General features: G+C 36.8%; 1 protein-coding gene across 3 annotated transcripts in view; it reads right to left on the bottom strand.

Annotated features, from left to right (window-relative positions):
* The window catches only part of LOC121313572 (glucocorticoid-induced transcript 1 protein-like), a 77,638-nt gene that overhangs the window by 28,844 nt on the left and 31,616 nt on the right, over positions 1 to 17,178 (bottom strand). For all 3 annotated transcript variants that reach the window (XM_041246250.1, XM_041246248.1, XM_041246249.1), the window contains exon 3: positions 2,630 to 2,719. In XM_041246250.1, coding sequence (XP_041102184.1) covers positions 2,630 to 2,719 — 90 coding nt within the window. The remainder of the gene's footprint in view (positions 1 to 2,629; positions 2,720 to 17,178) is intronic.

The following is a 17,178-nucleotide window of genomic DNA, read 5'->3' as shown; positions in this document are numbered from 1 at the left end:
ATTCAGCACAATGATTTATACATTTAAAATAAATGGAATATATGTGATTTTTTTTCTAAACAGGGCACCTTTTTCTGACAGATTGTCTGTCTCCTTACATATCCGGTTTAGCGAGGGACTGCTGTACTGTGTCATTCTGAGTTTGAATAATGGAAAATGATAGTACTGTAAAAAGGAAAACATAACCAGTTTTACTTGTGTGGCATTAAAGTAGCAATTAACCGTCCCTATCTGCAAATGTTACTTGGGCAAGAAGGTTTTTTTCCAAGGCAGCAATACAGCCAAATGAAGCAAAAAGAAAGTCTGGCTGGATCGAAAAAACAACAGCATCATAAATAATAGTATGAGAGAGAGGAAAGTTCCAAGATAGTTGTGTCTGATTCTGTGTTAACACTACTTTCCAATTGATGAAAAACGATTGCGTTGGACTTTACCAATGTATGTCCTGGGGCTCTATTCCTATAAGCACATGAACTATGTACTCATTTTATTTCTGTTCCAACTCGAAAGGAAAGTCCAGACAAATCATCCAGCTTCTGCTGTCAGCCCTAATCAAGTTACTCCCTATGGACGGCATATCTGAGGTAAAAAAAAAAAAAAAACGAGGCCGGCCGATAAGCAAGAGTTTCTCTTTGCAGACACGTCCTGCTCTGATAGTGAAAGAAACACGGGTACACAAAGAATTCAAAATGCATAAAGGAAATCAAAGATATGGCTGTGTAATGTGGTTGAAAGGGACAAATATTTAATTGTTGAATGCAGTAATGAGAACACCACATATTAAAAAGTTATTCTCACTTCAACCAGTAATTCCTTTCTGTGTTTCTGCTGCGTGTAGGGGCCTCTAACATCTACTCATCTGGTGTGACAGATTTCAAGAAGCAACTAAAGTGTACTCCAAGGTCAGCTAGGACTATCTGGAAATGGATACACAGCAGATGCAGTACGTATACTGGGTCACTGAGTGTACAATATACTGTAGGCTATTTCTCAGTCATCCATGAATGCTGTCCTGAAACAGGTTAACAGCCCTTTAAATATTAAATATGTATTTGGCACTTTACTCTTAAGTTTGCTTTCAGGAATCAAGGTGCAAAGACTAATGTATGTTGGGCAAGCTAACTTGTGTCTTATTTGATAGATACAATCAGTTCTTGGCAAGGAATTATAATATCTCCAGTGTGTGCTGATTATCTCTTGTCAACCTCATGTTTCTGTGCCTTTTTTCTTATTATTTTTAATCAGCTACAATAAGGTGAACAGTATGTCTGTGTTTTTCACAATGTAGCTCTGTAGCACAAAATTGGACTCATAGGGTGTTACAAATGTTTTTTTTTTAAGTGTATATGTAAGACCTATACAGCACGATTTGGAAATTATGTGACAGTTACATGTAAGTAACTATAGTCGAAGCAGTCATAGAGTACCTTAAGACTGCAAGTCTGTATATCTGTACGTACATAACATGTCACACTCTATGTACACATCCAACTGTGATGAAACTTTATAATAAAATGATTTAACATATTATTGGGTGTTTCAGATTGTGGTGATATATGGAGAGGCCTCTCTGTCTGCACTTATATTTTTACATTTGTCTTAAGAACACAAAAAAATGATTCCATATACTATATTACTCTGTCATTTTAATATATTTAATATAGTTAAAGAATTATACAAGCGCGCCAAGAAAATCAGGTTTGCCGTACTTCCACCCAAATTTCATCTGTAAACAACTTTTTTAAATATCATTAATGTATGCCAACCCCTGCCAAAAAACCCTCAAAACATATGCTGCTGTACAAAAGTCTTAGACATGTTGCATTGTTCTACTCTGATGCATTATGAGCATCAACAATTCATTCAAAGAACAACAGAACTGGCAGAAGGCACAGATGTCGCTGTCCAATCAACAGTATGAAGGTGACTCTTGAAATCAGGACTTAAAGGATGTGTTGCAGTAAGAATACCTCTGTTAAGAAAGGGGAACAAAACTAAAAGGCTAAAATTTGCACAAGAACACATGAATTGGACTGTGGAACAATGGTCAAAGCTGCGTTGAACTGTTGATGGATGGACAACGACACCTGTCCCCAGTAGAAAACACTAGTGGAGGCTTTGAGTAAACTGTTGATGCTCATAATGCATCAGAGTAGAAAAATGCAACATGACCCAGACTTTTGCACAGCAGTGTATATATTAATATTTGTGTTAGAAATGTGAACCATGCGAATTCAGTTTCATTTTCAGCCACTAGGAAAAGGTGTTATCCACCACAGTATAATATCATAGCTATCTATTGCTCACGACAGGAGTTGAAGTGTCAGAGGAGATAATTGACTGTCTGTAACAGTGCTCTCCAACTCTGGTCCTGGAGCTACAGGGTCTTCTGGTTTTCGTTTCAGCCAAGCTCAGTTACTGGCTCAGTTAGTCAAGATTAACAGGTGTTCCAGATCTTTAGCCACTGGGGTGATGTAAAGACACCTATAAAACCTGCAAGATTAGGGCTGTCCAGGGCCAGAGTTGGAGAATGATCGTGTTGCTACAGGGGTACATTGTGTTGTACGAAAGCACATGCCTGTATTTACCACATCCTTTGTTACACCATTTTGTAACGTAATCCCCCTACCTCTTTTAGCTGATCAGCACTGCCCCAAGAAGCAGAACGCTGATGTGTGCTTCTCTTCTCTGCTGCCTCTTCTGTCCAACAATTTGGGGTCTGAAAAAACAAACAAACATTGGTCACATCACCGCTAGAATTTTATTGGAATATGGCAATGAGAACAAATGATGTCAGCAGCCAATAATATCCAGAACGTTGTCAGGACAACCTAATTTCCCAGCTTCTGTTACATGTCATGCTGATATTTTTGCTGGAGTATTAACTGAAATGTATGTGTTTTTAGGCTTTTAGTCTAGACTTCTGAACTGGAGGACAATGTTAATTTATGTATTGTATTTCAATGACCACATGATAGTCTGTTGAAGAAATTGTTTTAAAAATGATGACCATATTTTACTAAGCATGTTCTACTGCAGTTTTCTAGCAAGTAGCAACTACTATCTAAACTGTAGCCTACATTATGGGTTACAACAGAAGTTAAGGGATTCAGTGGTACATGTACCAAACACACTGTAAAGCAATTACAGATCAAAACAAGTGTAATTTGAAAATGGATTGGAGATTTCCTTTAACCTGATTGGTCAATATGAGGTCCCTAATTTCTGGTAAAGGACCTTGAATGTTATCTTTCAAACTATGTTTAATCACTGTTGCAAATCAATTCGCTGGAAAATAATGAAATACACTATTCATTTATGTAATTTAACTTTTTTTTTGCTTGATGAAAGAACTTCTCTGTTCTAGTACACAGCCTCCGAATGTTGTCTTTTCACTGTTGTCTTTTAAAGTGGAAGCAAACTTTCAGCAACTTTATTTCAGCATCTCATCATAATAACAAAGGCACTGTGCTGCTCTCTTCTCTAACAAAGCCAGGAGGCTTTGAATAAGCTTATGAATACACTGTGAACAAGTTACTGACCTTAACCGCAGTTCAAAAGGTTTTAAAAACGCACCTACAGTTGCTGTACTTATCTACTGAACTGTGTCAGCTGCTGCATGTCATTAGGAGTCTACAGCCAGCTCCTGCTCACACTATCTATATATGGCAGATGCTGTGTTTTCTGGGAATTTCTTATTCTCTGAGAGGTTTAAAAAAACACCACTAAAACTTTCCCAACCAAAGAAAGCAGTAGTTTATACACTGAACTGTCTACTTTAACACTTCCAAGTAAGTTCACCTTCTTAAATATGCTTAACAGCTAATGTACAGTATTGCACAGTACACTTGCAATAAGCTAGGCCAAGATCTGCGCACTGCTAGGTGTGTTGTTAGGCATGAGTACAATAAATATTTGCTCTCTGTAAGATCTGAAAAAAGTGTAATATCTCTGTGGCTTGTAGATCTTAACCACCATCTGAACTGGCGATAAATTTCACATTACAAAGCTTTTGAACCAGACATACTTTGATCTTAATGCATGGAAGGAAATTAAATCAGAATCATTGGCTGTACTGCTTTAACCATATGGCTTTGGAATGTCAGCAGCCAATCAGAATGCAGGATATTTCCAAGCCATTTTATAATAGTTCTAAAAGGATGTACTCTATTCATTGGGCTTTGCAATCCAAACACAGCACCAGTTCACCTGTTGTACCTGTACACCAGAAAGTAAAAGCATAGGAATATAGTTCAACTACTGAGTGGTATTGTGAACAAAAACAAAGCACCCCCACAACAAATTAAGAAGAAACTATCACAATGAAAGCATATTCAAAACATAAAATTCAATTAAACCTTTCACCACAGAAAAGTTACTTCTCAAAAGTCAGCTTGGAATTGTAAAAGACACTGACCTCGTCAAACTGTGATTCAATATTGTGTAGTTAAAACAGCAGTGAAAAGAACAAGATTTGTTTAAAAAAAAAGTCATAAAAATAATTCATGAATGGTTATCAAGCTATAGGCAATTCATGTGTGTCAATCATACTGAATCCCTTATTTCAATTTAAAAGGACTCCATTCCCCTTTTTGTAGCAATAAATGTGAAGGACGTTATTTAAATAATGGCCATTTTTATTTGATCTACCCCAAAATCTAATTAACAAAACATTATATGTACAAAAATAACATACATCTCTTTGCAGGTAATCCAACTAGCCCTTTTGGAGAGATTGGTACCATTAGAAAACCTGTCAGGTAAGGACACACAATTATTTCCCCAAGAATATAAAGTAGTATGTTGTTAAATGCTTGTAAAACAAGTCCCAGAGAATGGTAAATGGCACTTTTATTCATATCACACATTACGGTAGTATTTAAAGGTACAGTACAGATTAATTTCACCTCTACAGATGTGACATTGTGGGTATTTACAGTAGTGTGTTTGCCAGAACATTTTTTTTAATTGGATTTCTGTACTGTGCACTGTGCCACTAGTCCTAAACTGGAGTGGATTCACAAACTTTGTGCTAACCATGGCACAGGATCATGTTGTACAACTAAAACAGGACCTTGCTGAAAACAGGATATGCTTTATTTAACACAAATTCAGTCTTTTAAAACATACAGTATGTAAGTTGTTACAGTACTGTGCACACAGAATAATAGTGTCAGATGTACAGTAACACATGTACACAGCTGTATTATTGCCTTGAGGAGATAAAAACAGTTTACACCTCACTGTGTAACCAAGTAGCTTATTACTGAAAGAGCACCCTGGAGCCTGGATCATGCATTACTGCTGAAAACAAAAATGAATAGCTCTTCACCGGAACTTATTCAAATGGTCTCCTCCTGTATAGTAAAGGCATACCGTGAATTAATTAAATAATTCAGATGACAGACACTGTGTGCAGTACATGTTGTACAGGTCAGCAATCATGGCTACTTGTCATTAACAAGAGAGATAAAACTATGGCTGGCTTCAAGAAAAACGTTTAATATTTTAAAGAGTAATGGGTCAGACTCCAATACTTAGTACCAAAAGTGGGAACACAAGGTACTGTACTATAACACACTGGGCATTGTTCTGATACTATATATCTGTGTTCAACTACTGTAAGTAAACACTGGTCATACTGTAAGGCATGGTTGTGTTTCATATTACTGTGCTGACAACATTTGCCCACTAAACCCTTTTCCATCACCTGTAATAAAAGACTTCCAACAGCTCAATTTTCAGTAGCCTTGTTGTATACAGACTCCACAAATTCATTTTATTCATGCTATTGTACAGTATATGGGTTGTAGGGTAGCTGTTCATTGTACATGCTTTTCTTCTACTGTGTTTATTTGAACCAGTGTTTAAAGTGCCTCAATGTGTACACTAGTTTATCACTTCACTGACATCGGTCCTGCAGGCAGTTTCAGTGGCAGATCTTCTGTTGCATGCAGCATGTACTGTAGTACACAAATATAATGTTTTTTTATGAGCAGGATTTGAACCAGCGAGACTGCAAATGAGCTCTCTAACACCACATTAATGATGGAATGCAGTTTTTGAAGCCAAAGTAGTCTTTTAATAAACCTAAACTACCCTTTCGGTTTCACTTAACTGGTTTTAGTGCACCAGCACTGGTGGGGAGGATGTGTGCAGTGATGATGAAATAAAGCAGATTACATGATATTTAGAGGCTCCAACTTTGTTTCTAAATTTTCAAGAGTGTACAGTATAAATGCTACAGACTGACACACATGACGACAACTAATTCATTAAAAGAAAAAAAAAAATCCTGTATGGTGAAAAAAAGAGAAAAAAGGTTAACCTATTTTGAAGATTGAGCCTGAGAGAAGATGTTTCTGACATTGTAGGTTTTTCGATAGCTAGGGACATTTAGTGTTTCACAGAAGCAGTCCATTTTGCAGTCAAGATACAGTTGGAACAAACAGAAAACAGAGAATAAACTAATGTTGATCTTCCACTTTTTATCATGTCAAAGTCTGTCCCATATTTATTCGGCAGTAAAAGGCGTTTATAAGTTTTGGGTTTAATCTAAAATGAACCATTTGGTGATAAATACAGTATTGGGTTAATTTACTTCACCTTCAGACGTTTTTAAAAATAAGGCCCATAATGATTAATACATTCAATATTGCAAGGTTGTACAGTATGCCAAAAGAATGCAGTTTGAAAATGCTGATATATTAGTTGAAAAGTTGCATACATGTTCAAGTCTAATAATTATATTTCATAAATGTATCAAGTACATTTATTTTCAGAATGTAACATGAAGTAGTGTAAATTCCTAAACACACAGTAATGTACAGTAGCAGAGATCAAGCCAGCCTTTGAAATCCATGTCCTAAGCCCCTTCTCACTGCCTGCATAGGGGATTTCAGCATTTATGTAAACTATTGGCAAAAAAAAAAACACTACTTATAATTTCATAGGTGCTGCCAAAAATACCCATATGATATAACTTTCCAGCTTCCACACCATGCTGGAGTGTACAGTACTTTCTTTATTGTAGTACAAACAAGATTTTTTACTTTTTCTTTAACTCGTTAAATTACATTTTAATGCACATACAGTTTTTTGATTACATTTTATTGAAGTGATTAGGGTCTGTCGCCAATACTTAGTAACAATAGGCAATGTAGCATTTGTTCAAGTGCATCTTTATTAAGACAAATGTTTTTAAATGTTTGGTACATTATACACACACACACACACACACAAAAACATTATTTTTACTTTCAGTATATTTAAGAATTTTAAGCAAGTCTGTAAAAAAACACAAACAGTCTTTGTCCTTTATAACATGGCTGCTGTCATGACCTTTAAATACAAAACACTTAATAAAGAGTTCTTTGTGTAAGGTAATGTCTTGATACTAGTGGGCTGATTGCGTGTAACGTATGAAAATATACCCAGTTGGGTTTGAGTATTGAAATAAGTTTTAAGATCCATCGTCTTCATTTCTAATGATGCTACTACAGTACATCAGTCTAGATAGGAACTAATTTCCAATCCATTTGAAAATAATACTGAACAATTACATATATTGTTACATTTTAAGTGGAATTGAGTTTCTATAGTTGTGCTGTACTCTCAGCACTATGACTGTTATAAAGGCACTGAAAACTAATTGGCTGTCTAGACGACAGCGGTGGCTCAATGCACATCTACATTTACATTATTAAACTACAGCTGGTTTTCTTTTACTATTTTCCTACTGTTAAAAGTACAGTATACATTGATTTTGTTCAGAAGCAGCTTCAGCTACTTGTTTGCTTTATGTATTATAAAAGCAAGATCACTGCAGAATGCATACCTGCCTAACCTCCCTGGCTAGAGGTGCATGTAAGAGGTATACAGTACATAAAAGACACACTTCCATGCAATAGACCATGGCGTACTCCCTGTAAATACACTAACACCCAAACAGACATTTTTATAATTATAAGTGCTGTGATGAATATAAAAAGCACCAGCTTTTGGTGTCAGTGTTACAAACGAATAGTAGAGTGATCATTGAATAAAAATGTGTGTCATTAGGGTCCACCCAATGTTAAATATCCCGCTGGGCAGCACAAAGGAATATCCACTAGAAACTGCTCTCCAGGGCATCAGATGATTCTTAAGGGTTAGGTTTAGCTATTGGGTTAGGGTTAGGTCTTAGGGCTGGGGCTGCTTAAGGTTAGGGTTGGGTTAGGGTCAGGGTGGGTTGATGTCGAAGAGGTGCCAATCTCGGGAAGTGAAAGATGGAAGTGCTTGGCAAATGTCCTAGAATTATCTGATATTCCTTTCTGCTGCTCCCACCAGACATCTGACTCTAACTCTTTTTACTCAGGCGCTGTGAGAGCTAGTAGGGATGTGCTTTTGGTAAGTTTTTATAAACGTTTAAATGCTTTGCAGTGTCAGCGTTTAAACCACATCTACACACACACACTCTCTTTATATTATATTCTGATACCGATAGCCCTGGTTAGTCTAAGCCAATAAACCCTAAATAAGCAAATAATGTTTTAACATCGCAAAAACTACGAAGTAAAAATGTTTATATTTATGGTTGTAATTAAAGTTGCTAGTGGAGCTATAACTATATACATACTGAACATATTTTCGGATAGTATAAAGTTTTTCGAATATTGTGTTTTTTAAAGGTTCATTTAACAACAAAAATACAGGAACCTATTCCGTTTTTTTTTTTTTTGCTGTATTTTTTTTTCTAAGTAACTTTGGCCAAAATTATATGGTTAAAAAAAAAATTCAAAAAGAGACGAACATCAACCACTCACTGTACAGTGCTAATGCAAAATGGCTACAGGAAAGCAAAAGCGAGTTGTGCTTACAATTGAAAAAAAGTTGGAAATACTTTCACTTCTGGAAAAGGTAATTACCAGGGATAAAATTGCACAATATTTTGAAATTGTAAAGAGCACTGAGACTGACAATAAAAAGTCTGCCTCACAGATTTAAAAGTTTGCGGTCTTTGATAGTTGCCGTCAGATTTTTGAAATCTATTTCTCGAGACGAGTACTTGATCATTACAATTTCCGAGTACTCGCATCAAACGGCACTCTCCTCTACATACTGTACTAGCGTACACAAACCAACCAAACATTGCCACACGTCCTTTTCAAAATGTCAAATTAGCACACAATCAAGTAATATCTTAAGTAATGAATATAACGTTTGCCTTCTTGTGCAGTTAAGTTGAAGTGTGTCTCGACGGTCCTTTGCTTTATTGCAGTAGTTCCAACATACATAAATAAAAACTGTGCTAAACATAAACGGCTGTTCTGTCCAAAAGCTTACAGAACAATTCCAAGTGAAAAAATTCTTCCACCTATGGGAAGATTGGTGAATGGGTTTGTTGTAATTGCAACTTTTTCTCCCTTTGAAAGTTTTATATGAACAGCTGCAGCACGATTTTTTAAAGTTTTTCCAGCCTCGCTGTTACTGTTTTATGATTCTGCACAGTATTGGCATAATCTTACATCGATTTAAAAACTGCAGGATTCACGATTCACACGCACTGTCCTCATAGGGGATAACGTGATCACGCTGAATGTTTGGTCAAATCTATAGCAAATGTTGGTATGGATGCTTGCTTTTTATTGCCATCAGTAGCTCCATCCACAGTAATTGTGAATGTTTCCATTTCAAATGGTGAAGCACTGAACTTGTGTTTTTGTGGTACGGCAATTTTGTTTGGCATAATTATTTACATACCACGGTTTTCTCGTCTGGTTCCTTCCTTTGGTGGCTTCCTTTGTTTAAAGATGCCATTTGAAACATAGAACAAACTCAGAAAAAACGCTTTCCATTAACGTTATTACCCCGCCGTGGAATTAATATCATACCACGCCTTCTACAGCCATAAACACACTGTGCACCAATGAAGCACCACATCGACCAAGAATGAAACCCGCACCAGTGTCAATCTTTCTGTTGCACCAATTAGAAAAGCTACTTTTAGGCAATTGCCAAAACCCTTAGTTTTTATAATATTCACCCTCACTGTGGCACTGAACAGTCTGATAAGCGAAGGACTGTTGATGATAAATTACTAAACTTAATGCATAATGAAATATGCATTTGGTGACATTTGTCACGTGACATGTTATACATTTGGCATATTATTAAATGCTTAACAACTTATTTAGAGTTTATACTTTTCAAATTCCCAACCGTAAGAGCCAGCCCTGCTCGCCATATGTCACTGGAAACAGGAGATTCTGAACTTTAAAATTAGGTCCTACTTGTGTATTTCTGGTAGATGACCATATTAGGAGATATCCTTGAGCACTAGTGTTTTTCAATGTTGCTGCTGGGCTGAAGACAGATCTAACTCAGTGCAGTAACCAAACCTTTCACACAAAATCTTTACAAAATAAGAGAAATGCCATCATCGAAGGCACAAGGACTTATTTTCTGATAAATCTATACATTTTTCGTGTTTGTGGATCAGATGCATGAGACCAGAGCTGTTTAGGGGTTATTATGCCCTGGCAGCCCCATCTTGTACAACATACTCAGGGTGCCTGGGACGAATAATTTGAATGGGTTTTTGTTTCCTTTGTTTTCTTTTGCACATTTTTTGCCATGTTCCCTACACGTTCAAGTTTCATTATACACTGTCAGATTTGAGCTGGCCGTGCTAAAATATATTTTACAAACAATGTTTTTTGTTTTTTTTCTAAAAAGCGTCTCTCTTTTTCTGTGGTTTTTGGTATCTGTATTAAACAGGGTGAGTTTCAGACTATCGCTTTTTTTTTTTTTTTTTTTTTTTTTTTTTTTTTTTTTATTGAAAGCCCAGAGTGTGCACATTCATTTCCTGTATGAAGTGTACCTGTAACCTTTAAAGTTAAAGAGTTATAGGCACAAATCTAACGGTAAAAAACAGGCAAAAAATGGCTCGGACCCTAACGCTTACTTGTTATATAAACTACATATCTCACACTGATAACTAAAGAAATAAATACAGAAGTTAACCACAGATTTCATTTGTTTGCCCCTGAACTAGACTGACGTGTCAGAGCTGAGTCAGCCGAGCAATGCTAGACTGTGGCTTTTAAAAAGCATGGCATGGAAATGTGCATAACTGATGGATTTAATGTGTTGAATCTGCCAAGCATGTATCAGGGCCAAAATAATCATAAGGTTTTTTATTTATTTTTTTATTTTTTTAAATCAATTCAATGATATGTAGAACATTCTGCAAATATGTCTGGCAACAACATATGTTGAGTGGACCGCATATTGCACAGGAAGGTTGCGACGGATTGGGGCTGATAACAAAATGTGTTGCATACAGTAGTTTACCATAATTTCATGCCATCTAACTAACATCAGCTACCTGTAGAAAGAAAAGCATGATGAGACAAGATACAGTACTGTAGCCAACTTTCTGATGTTTCAATTCTCCAAAAAACAATTTGACACTTAACACAGCCATTTATCACTGAGCTTCTATCAGACTGAAATGCCACCTCTGTCTAACTGGGAATGTCACAGATCATTACAGCTCGGGTCAACCACACACCTCTACCCCATGATAAAACAGTAGATACAGTAATGATCTAGGATCATCAAAGCACTCAGCCTTTCTTGCACCCAAGAAGACATGCTTTAAATATCACCCAGGACAGTCCCAAATACAGTACCACTTTCCTGTTCTGCAAAATAAATTAGTATGTTTTTCAAATGCGTTCATGGAACCACCCAACTGTACCGAAGATGTTGGAATTTGAAGACACTTAGAGGTACTTCTTTCCCACGATCGCAGAATTAAGCATTTTGCGAATGGAATTTTGCAGTGTTGTCTTTTTCACCTCACTACACTCAACCAAGTTGAGTTAATTCATCATGTGACTTCACTCACATGTCTCTGCTGAAACTCAATAAGGCAGCCGTACCAACGAAGAAAAAAATTCAATATTTCAACAAAAGATAGATCTTAAACATCCTCTGATAATCCAGATGAGGAGGGTAGGATACTATTCTGCAAATGTTGCTGTCATTTGATTGATCAGTCAATACCATGAAGATCATACTGTCAGTCATAAACAGGTAGAGAACACTAAGGCAAAAAAGATGGCAACAATGTAAAGCACTGATTTCTTCTATGCTTTCTTCAGGTACTGCGCTCAAGCCTCAAGGTGGGTGTGACAAACCCAGGGTGAGCTTGCCACTGGTCTTTTGTGTACAAGGAACAGAACTCCACATAAGCACAGGTAGGTTTTCAACAGGTCAGGCCTGTATGTTTATTTTAAACTCCAAAACAAAAATAAACAAAATCAAAAACCTAAATCCTTCCAGGAACCCTAACAAAACTGTTGCAGGTCTAAGTTATATTGGACTAAGCTGTATCCCAGTCAAATTTTTTTTTTTTTTAAATCCCAACACTTATCGTTTACACATGGATCGCAAACACTGTACCTTTCCTCTCTCCTAATAGAGGCCTGAGCTCTCCTTTTATAGGATGTGGCTGCTCCCAATTACCACTAATTATTCATTTAAGAAGCAGCCACATTCTCACATGTTTTTGGCAGGGACAGGAATTAACCCCATCCCTACCAACCACCATCAAAACACACACAAACACCACAGTATTTACAGGCAGAGCTCTTGCTCTGCCACGGCTGGGCTTTCCCGAAGTAAGAAAGCTAATTTAATTGTTTATTTCTTTCCACGCAACCTGCATTTAATAAACCATTACCACTTCTTAACTAAATTGTATTATCTGACAATGAAGAAACACGTTTAAAGCTATTTTTCTAGCTATACACTGAGACTGAACTACTGTGTTAGTGGAAGACTGTAAATATGATTCTCACAACTGTGCTGGACATTTGTTTTCTGACCTGTTGTAATATAATTCAGTTTTCCTGCTAATTTTAATACCACCAGTGATCCAAGTGATGTTTAGTGTCTTCAGGTGCTTTACTTACTATTACAGTTACAAGTCTGATTGAAAGTCTTGGCTTTACAGTTGTGAAATTTTACAGAGTATGTATATAAATATCTTAAAATACATATATAATATATATATATATATATATATATATATATATTATTATATATATTATATTATATATTCATTATATATTTATTAATGTATTTATTTAAGTATCAACATATTTATTCTCAAATGCCATGCTGATAAACAAATTGATAAAAAAAAAAGTGGGAAAAACCGGAATCGGTCATTTTTGAAAAAAGGAATTTCCCCAGAATGTAAACTCAGTAGCCCTACATAATGGTATTGTTGTTGTTCAATTGACGAAGCACAACAAATGGGTTGAAATCAGCAAGTAGGAGGGATTAGAAAATACTGTAGGGTCTATATGTGTATTAACACAGCATTTTCCTATCTTTACAAACATTTAAAAAGGAGGAAAGCAAATAAACATCTACTGTAGTACAGCAGCACTGGAATCAGCCTCATGCTTGTAACAGTTAACATATTACACACGTTCACCACTATCTGCCGCTTCTATTGCTTTACTGCATATTTGATTGTGACTCTCAACTGTATTTTGCACTTTCTTTTGATCCAAGTTTTCGTGTTCTAGTAATCTGAGAACTCCAATATGAAAACAAAGCTATACTATCACACATCGGTTTCCAATCACCCTGTCTCATCAGATCATGTGAAATAAATCCAGGGGAACTGCTGCCTAAAATGTTCAACCCAAGCAGAAAACGTGATACACTGAAATGCAAGCAGGCTATCTCATCAGTGGGTTATTTCACACCAGAACTAATTGCATATAAACCACAGCCATTGAAGGCACACCTTTAAGCAAGAATTGGATTGGCTTTGTTCACCATCATAAAATATTCATTTTTTTTTTCACAGAGATAAATGGCTTGACAGCTGCAAACTGTGAAAAGATCCACAAAAGCAGTGCCTGCTTGTGGCAAATGTCATTCTAGTCCACACAAACTTGCATGCAGCATCCACCCTGGGCTATTATTTCCAATTGATCAGAGCTGGCTCTTTGTAATCTCAGTAAGCAGATATCCATTCAGTAAATTCAATACATGTTGGTGCCACTCCTGTAAAATGGTCTGAACTTTTCATCCTGCTCAAAATAACGGTTGTATAAAGCTTAAGGAAGCTCTCTCAATGCTGTGGATAATATTTCAAGGTAAGCTTTCCAGATAAAGGAACTCCCACAACAAAGATACAGCCAACAACATAATGCTACAGTGTGTGATTTTAGAAGACAGAGTATGAGATGAAGTTGAAAGTTTGTCTATTCCTATGACGAAAAATACTGCTTTTACTGCATACTGTAACAGCAAGAACAAATATACCAATATCATTGTTCCTGTACTGCAGTCAAATAAGGTCAATTGTAAACAAAATTCAAACAAGTTGTTCCTTCACCAGAATTAATCAGATCTGACGTCCTGCAAGTGCTACAGAAACTGGGTCTGTAACAGGGAGATGCAGCTTTATGTAACATCATCACTGTTATCCTGATAATCATGCTGCAAGGAGCTACCAAGTCCTGTTTAACTTAATTATAGGAAGCCAATAACATTTTCAGAACTGTGATCCATGCATAGAGTGATTGATGATACTGTCAAAATCTGCATGCAGCACATGCAATCGTACAGAAAAGCCCTTGAACCTGGCACTACTGCTCGCTCCTTAAGAGCCAACATTTTACGTTTTAATAGTTTTATGAAAGCAGCTTTACAAACATAAAAAATGTGAACAAATGGAAACCCTCAGCGAGAAAAGTATTAAGAATAGAGCAGACACACCATGACCTTGTGAGGCAGGATGTTAGTGGTTTATGCAACAATAGGTAACATGCTTACCAATGCAACCGGCACTTACAAAGGTGTTGCACTGATGCAGCTCTAATTGTGCATGTAGCTGTGACAGAGACAGAATGATTCTTGGTGATAAATCTCTCTCCCGACCTGTGTGGGCATTGTATAAAGGGAACAGATGGCCTTGGACTGGAAGGCCTGACAATTCATTCCCAGGGTTAGGTGGAAGTGGGCCATCTAGAAAGGTGTCATAGCTGCAGTACATTAAGTCATCACCCCAGAGGGAAAGCGATGTGGCAGCTGCGGATTGGAGAAGAAACGGCTGCACTTGCTAACCAAGGGAGCTGACTGAAGGTACAAGAAGAGGATGTGGCTAGGTGATCTGTTCCTTTGTTTATGTTTAAGAGAACCGTTGAAGGACGAGTATAAAATAACCATGTTTTGTTTATTTATATCGTCTAATTATACTGATTGTCAGTGGCACTGAAACAATTTTTAAAGTGGTGGTGCTGAAAGCCATTGAACAAAACTGTAACCCCTGTATATGATGGAAGCCATGCAAAGCCAGGGGTGCTGCCGCACCCCCAGCACCAGCGTCCTTGCTGATTGTTATTTATTACACGGCTAACACAATGTAGAGCTGTCACTTAAGGCCAGCACAAACCCGGACAACACTGACCCATTGTGGGCGGATTCAAATTGTATTTCACCCGAGCACTACAGCACTCACTTCTGACTTGTGATCATGTCTGTGTTTGTGTTTAACTGTGTCTATTATTTCGGGACTGCAAGTTTGTTTACTGAACTGTGCAATACACACTGCTGTGCACTTCCAGCCCTCCTTTGGATTTTAAATAAACCACCATTTACTTTGTTGCTTGTCCTTGTCTTGAACACTGCATCACCTCTACACCTACGCACTGCAAACCACTGTGCCACAGTATTACAGTGGCTTAACAGGCTTTGTGTGTGTACTTAGAAGTGTTGCAAAAACAAGAGTCACTGTCATTGTTGTGCTTTGAAAAATTAACACTCTGTGTGTGCAGCTGTCATTTCTGTCCCCCCAGAAATTGTGAATTTGTATAGAGATTTCCAGTTTCGCAATAGCAGATGGGGCAGTTCCATACCCGCAATGGTCATTTGTAAAAACAAAGTCACTTCATAAGTTGAGTCTTTTCAAAAGCATGGTAAATGATTAAGCAGAAATAATAACAGATAACAAAGGTGAACATATTTACAGTAACATGATATTGGAGTAAAAGTAATTGAAAATTGGCTCTAATATTTTGCTTGTGCAAGAGAAAGTCACTGTTCACAGACTGATCACTGATCATGGGCTGATTTTTCCTATGGTCGTTCTGTTGCTAGAAAAACACTCCAGGTATATTTTAAGTATCTGTATAAATATAAGTTTCTGAAAACTGAATTGTGGAAGTCCAGCACCTACACACAAACATTTACAAAAGTGTTTACATTCCACCCCTTTCACTTCTAATTGGCTAGCTGTGGAAAAAAGCAGATCTTATTGATTACAAAGAAACCCAGAAATGGCTGCCAAGACACAGACTAATCTTTTAAATGTAAGGTATTATTTAGGTTTTTTGTAAATTAGCAAATAAGTGATGCTACTTTCTTAATAAACAAACCTGACATTTAAATGCAGCAATCTAGTAAAGTTACAAAAAAAAAAACACCATAGTTGTAAGCTATTAGCAGATTATAAGAAATCATGTTGTGTAATTTATAAAATTAATTTATAAAAAGTCTATTTTGTGGAATTAAATAATTGAATCTATTCAGTCTTGAACAAAGAAGACTACGCTGTAATCTGATTCAACCATTCAAAATTCTAAAAGGTATTGACAGTGTCAACCCAGGGGACTTTTTCAACCTGAGAAAAGAAACAAGGACCAGGGGTCACAAATGGAGATTAGATAAAGGGGCATTCAGAACAGAAAATAGGAGGCACTTTTTCACACAGAGAATTGTGGGAGTCTGGAACCAACTCCCCAGTAATGTTGTGAAGCTGACACCCTGGAATCCTTCAAGAACCTGCTTGATGAGATGATGGGATCAATAAGCTACTAACAACCAAACAAGCGAGATGGGCCGAATGGCCTCCTCTCATTTGTAAACTTTATTATGTTCGTATGTTCCAAAAAAAAAAAAAAGCCATCATGATATGAAACCAGGATCACCCTGCTGCAGTTAGCCATCATGGGGAAAGATGTTAGATGACAAAAAAAACAGCAGTACAAATGCAGTACACTGGTTTAAAAAAATAAGTATACAATAGAAATAAACAAAAGAAAATTAATATGTTGTCTTTGCAGAATTTGATTGAGCCTACTGTAAATATTGCGTGCATTTTGGAAG

This window comes from Polyodon spathula, chromosome 3 (genome assembly GCF_017654505.1).
Source record: "Polyodon spathula isolate WHYD16114869_AA chromosome 3, ASM1765450v1, whole genome shotgun sequence".
NCBI classification, from domain to species: domain Eukaryota; kingdom Metazoa; phylum Chordata; class Actinopteri; order Acipenseriformes; family Polyodontidae; genus Polyodon; species Polyodon spathula.
This window is presented reverse-complemented; position numbering and strand designations above follow the sequence as displayed.